The following is an 8,055-nucleotide window of genomic DNA, read 5'->3' as shown; positions in this document are numbered from 1 at the left end:
TCATGGCCCACACAAGAGAAGCAGGAGAAAAAGACAATCTCAAACAGTGTCTAACAAAAGAGTCACAGAGACCCCTACGTGCCTCAGATGTCCTTGGCCACCACTGAGCCTAACATATGACCATCTTCACATGATCCCAGGTGTAAACAAGGTGCCACCAGATATAACATATATTAGGCATCACCAGGACCCAGGTATAAATACAAATGTAATGAAATGTAGCCATACAGCAGACTTGGCCACACAGCAGATGTCACAGAGACCTACTCAGACATTGACAAACATGAGCAGAGGTCAGACAGGTGGAAGACCAGGTGAGGCAGAGACAGTGGCATCTGTGTCACAGCCCCCTGTCTGCACTTGGGTCACCCAAACAGCTGGACCTCTGCAGTGGGCAAGCTGTTACCAGTGCAGTGTCTACCTGCAGCAAAGAGCACAGGCTTGATGTAGGTGGGGTGGAGGATATGGATGACCACGTGCTAGGGCCCCACCCACCAGCAGCACAGACCCCAACAGTGCCCGCCAGGCCCTGTGTGTACCAGAGACCCTCATCCAAGATCCAGGTCTGGAGAAGAACAAAGAGGACCCAGTTCATGCTCTTCCAGGCTGCCACAGAGAAGGACCTGCAGGGCAGAGACCCAGACCCGGGCCCTGGGAATTCCAGGCAGCTCTTCATCCTCTCTGTGCTGAGCCTGCGCCTGGGCTCCCTCCCCATGTCCTTGATACACAACCATCCAGGTCCCTCAGTTACGGGGATAGAAACCGCCTTTCCCCATTTGGACTCCAAACACCACGGTCACCTGGGTTCCCTTCCATCTCATTTTCTAGATAAAAGAGACTAAGCCTCCAAACAATAAAGTCACTTGTTCACAGTATCCCAGATATTAAGAGGCATGCTGGAGACCCAAGTCCAGGGGTGTCTGACTCCAGGGCCTGAGTCCCTAACCATTGTCTTGTTTTCTGCCCCCAAAACAGTAGCTCTGGGAGCCCCATGCCTGCCAAGACATGGCAATCAGAGTCACCATGATTAGATGTGAATCGGTCCTATGACCCAGGCCAAAACTATTAATATGAATCATATGCCATTTACGGTAACTCTGGGGAAAATGCTGGGACTTTTCATTGAGACCATGAGGAAAGAGCTGACTTGAAAGAAGAGATCACGCAGAAAAGGTAAAACCAGAGGAAGGAGACAGATTCCTTGACATTGTTTGAGACCTGTATTCAGCTGTGCCTGAAGGTCACCCTCTCTGGACTTTACAGTCAATAGATTCCCTTTCTTTGTTCAGATCACATGACAGTGAGTTTCTACCACTCACAACTGAAAGAGTCCTCAGCAGCTAGAGAGAGCCAGCAACCTGCACAGAGTCACCCAGTATTTTGGTGTCAGAACCGTAGTCTCTGTGCGATGCTGCCTGTTTACCTGCTCAGCATGGCCTGTTCAAACATGGGGAGAGGAGAGGACAAAGGAAGAGGACCAGGCCGGGATAAGAACTCCTCTTGGAGATTCCTAGGGTCTGGAGCAGGAGGGTAATGAACATACAACAGGCAAGCCACAGGATGGAGTGAAGAAACCAGCCTCCAGAGGTCAGTATCACAGAAATAGCCCAGATTCTCAAACATCCTCAAGCCTTCCTCATTGCTCTGGGCCTGGGGATAGACAAGACTGAGACCAGGTCTGGCAGGGAGGCTTGGGTTCTACCGATGCCTGCTGCATCACCCTGCCACTGCTTTAAAGAGTCTCTGTTCATCATTCCAGATCCAGTTGCAGCAACTCCTCCTCTAGGAAGCCTTCCAGCCTGGCCCATCAGAGACCTTGTTTTTCCTCTGAGCTGAAGCAGCCCATCTCCCTCTGGCCCTTTCCTGACCACGTGAAATCAGAGATTTCTCTGTTGGGGCTTCATCCAGGATGGAACCATGGATGAGGCCTCTTGGGACCTCATAGGTTCTCAGAACGCCAGGGGGGGGGTTGGGGGCAGGTGGCAGTGGATGGAGGAGACACTGAGATGGGGGCTGGTGAATACATGAAAGAAAGAGGAAGACAGCTGAGAGGGGAGAGCAAAAGAGGGACCAGGGTCCTACAGGGACTGCACAGAATCTCGGGGGTGGAAGCCCTTGGTTAAGCCACGGTGCCCACCACCATTAGCTCCACATGAGTACCTGAGGCATTCAGGACAGACCGGATGACGTTCGGGTGGTACAACGTGATGAAGGGCGAGATGGGGCTCAACCAGTGCACAAGTCCCTGGGGGTAGGTGGACACCAGCTGAGTCAGGTTCCTCAAGCCCTGCTCCGTGGGGGTGATCTACAAGCAAGATAGAATGATCACTTCCTGGGATGGTTCATTGTAGGTGTCAACTTGACTGGGCTAAGGGATGCCCAGATAGCTGGGAAAGCATTATTTCTGGGTGTGTCTGTGAGAGTGTTTCCAGCAGAGATTAGCATTTGAATCAGTAGACTGAGAAAGAAATGGAGATGGGCATCACCCAATCTCTTGAGGGCCCAGATAGAATAAAAAGGCAGGGGAAGGGTGAATTCCTTCTGTCTTGTGGAGCTGGAACATCCATCATCTCCTGCCCTCATACATTAGATCTCCAGGTTCTCATGCCTTCAGACTCAAGAATATACACCAGGAACCCACAGATTCTCAGGCTTTTGGACTTACAATGAGTTATACCACCGACTTCACTGGTTCTACAGCTTGTAGACAACATATCACAGGACTTTTCAACCTTCATAATGACATGAGCCAATTCCCATACTAAATCATCTTATACACACACACACACATGGGGGGTACCTCAAAAAGTTCATGGAAAAGGGCTGGCCCATGGCTCACTTGGGAGAGTGCATTGCTGATAACACCAAGGCCAAGGGTTCGTATCCCTATATAGGGGGAGCCGGTTAGCTCACTTGGGAGAGTGTGGTGCTGACAACACCAAGTCAAGGGTTAAGATCCCCTTACCGGTCATCTTTAAAAAAAAAAAAAAAGTTCATGGATAAAACAGAATCGATAGGTAATACAAATCTTTCCACAAACTTTTCTTTTTTAATGATTATATATATTTGTGGGGTACAAAATCGAATATCATTACACGTGTACAATATGGATGAACTTAGAGAAAATCATGTTAAGTGAAATAAGCCAGGCATAGAAAGAGAAATACCCCATGCCCTGACTCATAAGTGGGAGCTTTCCACAAACATTTTGAAGTACCCCCGTGTGTGTGTGGATAGGTGCACATATGTGTATATATAGATACAAACACACACATATATATACATACTGCCTTGGGTTAAATGTCCCCCCAAAACTTAATCCCACTGTAACTATTGAGGGTGGGAAATCCTATTATGGCAATTGAAAGGTGGGTCCTAGAAGAAGTGATTAAGTTGATGGTTTAATGGTGGTCGTGGGTGTGGTTCTGAGGGCTTTAAGAGGAAAGCACATAAGGAGCTCTCTCTCTGCTCCAACATTTTCTGCCATGTGAGACCCCTGGGTCACTGTTGCCACCACCGAGACCCTCACCAGATGTGTTCCCTACACAGTGGACTTCCCAGACTCTGGAACTGTAAGCAATAAATTTTGTTTTCTTTATAAATTATCCAGTTCCAACAGAAATGGAATAATACAGAAAACTGGTACCAGAGAAGCAAGGTGTTTCTTTTTTTTTTTTCCTTTTTGTCTTTTTTCGTGACCGGCAATGGATCGCAACCCTCAGTGTTGTGCCCGTACCGGACTGGGACCGGCAACGGGATCACAACCCTCGGTGTTGCGCCCGCACCTCGCTCAGCCAGTGAGCGGCTGGTCTGTATGTGGGATCCGAACCCTCAGCGGGAGCGCCGCCGCGCTTCCCAAGCGGTGCACTGTAGCAGTGCGCCACCAGGCCGGCCACGAGGTGTTTCTTATAACAAATACTTGAAAATGTGGAAGCAGCTTTGGAACTGGGTGTTGAGGAGTGGCTGGAGGAATTTGGAGGTACAGGCTAGGAAAAGCCTAGCTGCTAGTGGGAGTTTATAAGATAAAAAAAAACAGGGAAAGTTTGGAATGTTTTAGAGACTGGTCAAATGGTGGTGGCCAGAATTCTTAAGGAAATGTGGACAGTAAAGACCATTCTAAGGAGGTCTCAGGTAGAAATAAGAAAGGACTTATTGCAAACTAGGGCAAAGATAGCCCTTCGTATGAACTGGCAAGGAAAGTGGCTGCATTCTGTTCATGCCCAAAAGTTTCATGGAATGTGAAAATTAAAGGTGCTGACCCAGGGTATTTGATGGAAGAAATTTCTAAGCAGCAAAACATTCATAGGCTACTTGCAACCGCCTATGCTGAGTCATGGCAGAAAAGACATGATGTAAAGTCCAAATGTATAATTAAAAGGGAAGCAGAGCATAAAGATTTGGAAAATTTGCAGCATGGCCATGTGGTAGAGAAGCAGAGAGCATTTTCAGGAGAAAAATGCAATGGTGCTAAGAAGATTAGTACAAAAGAAAGGGATTATCAAAAGAAGGGGGAATAGGCCCTGAAGGCATTGCAGAAGCCTCTGGGGCCAGCCCTTCCAGTACAGGCCCAGAGGCCTAAGGAGACAAAATGGTCTTGGGGAACAGACCTGAGGAACCCTCCACAGGCTCACTGCTCAGGACCACCTTGGGAAACTGCTTCTAGCACCAGCACCCCAGATGCTTTGGCTGCTCCAGCTGTGCCTAAATTGGCCCCAAATGTGGCTGGACCTGCAGCTTTGGAAAATACAAGCCAGAAGCCTTGGCGGCACCCAAATGGTGTTAGGTCTACAGGCTCACGGAATGCCAGAGCTGTGAAGGCTTGGGAACCTCCACTCGTACTTCAAAGGATGTATGGAAAAGCCTGGGGTCCAGGAACAGATCTGTTGCAGGGACAGAGTCACTGCATAGAGCCTTTGTAAGAGCAATGCCAACTGGGAATGCGTCAAAGTTGCAGCAGAGAAACCCCATCAGTGCCATGCCTAGTGGAGCCATGAAAGTGGGACCACTATGGAGATCCCAGAATTGTGGAGCTACCAGCGGGCAACCCCAGCCTGGGAGAACTAAATTATCACCTGAAACCAGAAAAACCACAGAAGTGGGGCTGCCTGTTGGACTTAGAGGTCCAACCCCTGCACCAGCGTGCCAAGAATGTTGAGCACAGAGTCAAGGTACATGATTCGCCAGCTTTAAGATTTGATGCCTGCCCTGCTGGGTTTCCAACTTGCTTAGGACCAGTTACCCTATTCTTTTGGCCTATTCTCCCTTTTGGAATGGGAATATGTACCCTATGCTTGTCCCACCATTGTACCTTTGAAGTACACAACTTGTTTTTATTTCGCAGATGGGACTTTGAACTTTAGACTTTTGAGTTGAAATAAGTTAAGACTTTGGGGTGGAAATGAACACATTTGTATGCAAAAGGAACATGAGTTTTGGGGGGCCAGGGATGGAATGCCTTGGATTGAATGTCCCCCAAAACTTAATCCCCACTGTAACTGTTAAGAGGGTGGGAAATCCTATTATGGTTATTGAAAAGTGGAGCCTTGAAGAGGTGACTAAGTTGATGGTTTAATGTGGGTGGGTGGGTGTGGTTCTGAGGGCTTTGAAAGGACAGCACGTGAGGGGCTTTCTCTCTCTGCTCTGCCGTTCTCTACTGTGTGAGACGCCTGGGTCACTGTTGCCACCCCCAAGACCCTCACCAGATATGTTCCCTGCACTGTGGACTTCCCAGCCTCTGAAACTGCAAGGAATAAATTTTGTTTTCTTTATAAATCACCCAGTTTCAGGTACTTTGTCATAAGCATCACAAACGGACTAATACAATACACACACATATATACATGTATATATGCACGCATACACACATATATACACTTACATGTATATATTTCCTATTGATTCTGTTTCTCTGGAGAACCCTAACACACCTCCCCAGAAAAAGGCATAGCAGGTTCCCCCTGCAGCCTTCAGAATAGTCATAGCCCCTGCAGCAAACGTGTGTGAAATCTGCAGAGAAGGAGGGAATCTCTGCTTTTTCCTGCTGCTTCTCTCTTGAGGCCATCTCCAAGTGCCAAAGATATCCCAAGAGAGAAGGAGAAGACACACTGCTCACAGAGAGGCCCACCTCGGCTGGAGAGGACGGATTTTCTCATCCTGGGAGTGGTTCGAGCTCAGGGGAAGCTACAAGGCCGGGGCCGGGGGCGGGGAGGTTGTGGGCAGCAGTGTGGCTTGAGGACTCGTCTCCTGTGTACAAGAAAGCTGCTGCCCCAACATGGGTGAACACAAGGAGATGGGCCAGGCAGGGGGCATACCCTGGACACTGCCCCTCAGGAGGCCTCAAGTCCAGCAGTGGAGAATGTGGGAACACCAGAGGGTCCCCACTCTGTGCAGCCCACCCTGTGAGCCCTCAGAGGTGCACTAATGTGGGGAAGACAGGCAGGAAATGGATCCAGAGCAGGCTGGGGTGCGGGGACCGGGTTGTTAGAAAGACTTAGGATGGCACCGCAGAGGATGGAGTGAGCCACCTCCCTCCCTTCTCTGCTGTCGGGACCCCAGCCCACCCCCTGATTCCCAGACTCCTGAGCCCCATTCCTGGTCCCTTGGGAAGCCCATGCCCCCTGACACCCAGTCCTGCTGCCCCACTCACCAGGCCTGGATGACCCCAAAACCAGTCCCGTTTTGGGGGCTGCGGGAAACATCGGAGGTGGTGACAGTTGTCATAGAAGGTGTAGATCCAGGACAGGACACGAGCCAGGAGCCAGGATGCTCCAACCAGCAGCAGGAGCAGCCACGGGGAGGCTGCCACCGGCCCCAGGCCCAGCCAGGACAGGCTCAGCTGCAGCATCCTGCAGGCAGATGGGACAGAGGTGAGGACGTGAGGCCAAGGCAGGGCCACGGGAGCTCCAGGGACAGTGGAGAGGGGCAGGGAAGGCGGGTGCTGGGAGGACTCAGGGCTGGGAAAACAAGGACTGAGAGCAGGGAGGGACACCCAGGGTGATCCAGGGTAGGAGGCAGAGTGAGCAGGAGAGGAAGAGGAAGAGGAGGGGAGAGATGGGACAGAGGTGAGGTCCTGAGGCCAAGGAAGGGGTAAGGGAACTCCAGGGCCAGTGGAGAGGGGCAGGGAAGGTGGGTGCTGGGGGCATGGCAGGAAGGGCTCAGAGATGGGAAAACAAGGGCTGAAAACAGGGAGGGAGACCCAGGGAGATCCAGAGGAGAAGGCAGAGTGAGCTCGGAGGGGAGGGNAGGACGTGAGGCCAAGGCAGGGCCACGGGAGCTCCAGGGACAGTGGAGAGGGGCAGGGAAGGCGGGTGCTGGGAGGACTCAGGGCTGGGAAAACAAGGACTGAGAGCAGGGAGGGACACCCAGGGTGATCCAGGGTAGGAGGCAGAGTGAGCAGGAGAGGAAGAGGAAGAGGAGGGGAGAGAGAGAGAGGGAGATTAAGAGTTCAGACAGGCCCAGACTGAGTCATTGGAAGGTGGCCAAAGGCTCAGTTACCCATAAACCACAAATCTCCAGGGCCAGCTTTGTCACTGAAACCTCCTCAGGTTTTAGGCAGTGCCCCTCCTTATACCAGGCCAGGACCCTCCAGCCCAAGAACCCCTAGCCTGGTACCTTCTGACAGGAGAAACTTGTCTCACAAAACCTTTTCTCCCTCAGTCCTGAATGTTCTTTGCCCCTGGCCTGGGCCAGCCAATCCCTGGAGACCTGACTACCTCCTCCCAGCCTGGGCAGTTGGCCAAAATATGGGGGCAAGGTCAGCTGGATGCAGAGGATGACACAGCATAGGTCCTGGAAGCTCTGGATTCAGCATGTGTCACATGGGGTAGGATAAGCTGTAAAGCGGCCAAATGTTTCTCTAAGCCTCAACGTTTACAGCAACCTCTAGTCTTCCAAGGCCAGGGTGCAGCAGGTAAAAGCATAAACCTGAGAATTCAGGCACCAGGTGAGCAGGGCCAGGCAAAGCCTTGTCTCAGAACATCTCCCAAGCTCCTCTCCAGGCATGAGCTGGGAGGCTGTCATGCCACTGATGTAGCAACTGAGTGAGAGAATTGGGAC

General features: G+C 51.1%; 1 protein-coding gene across 1 annotated transcript in view; it reads right to left on the bottom strand.

Annotated features, from left to right (window-relative positions):
• LOC103593427 (leukotriene-B(4) omega-hydroxylase 1-like) overlaps nucleotides 1–6,844 on the bottom strand; it is a 24,900-nt gene extending 18,056 nt beyond the window's left edge. The window contains exons 1-2 of the mRNA XM_008576400.1: nucleotides 6,647–6,844; nucleotides 2,161–2,305 (exon numbers count right to left, since the gene is read on the bottom strand). Coding sequence (XP_008574622.1) covers nucleotides 2,161–2,305; nucleotides 6,647–6,844 — 343 coding nt within the window. The remainder of the gene's footprint in view (nucleotides 1–2,160; nucleotides 2,306–6,646) is intronic.
• Nucleotides 6,845–8,055: the final 1,211 nt, after the last annotated feature.

This window comes from Galeopterus variegatus, unplaced genomic scaffold (genome assembly GCF_000696425.1).
Source record: "Galeopterus variegatus unplaced genomic scaffold, G_variegatus-3.0.2 Scaffold1344, whole genome shotgun sequence".
NCBI classification, from domain to species: Eukaryota; Metazoa; Chordata; class Mammalia; order Dermoptera; family Cynocephalidae; genus Galeopterus; species Galeopterus variegatus.
This window is presented reverse-complemented; position numbering and strand designations above follow the sequence as displayed.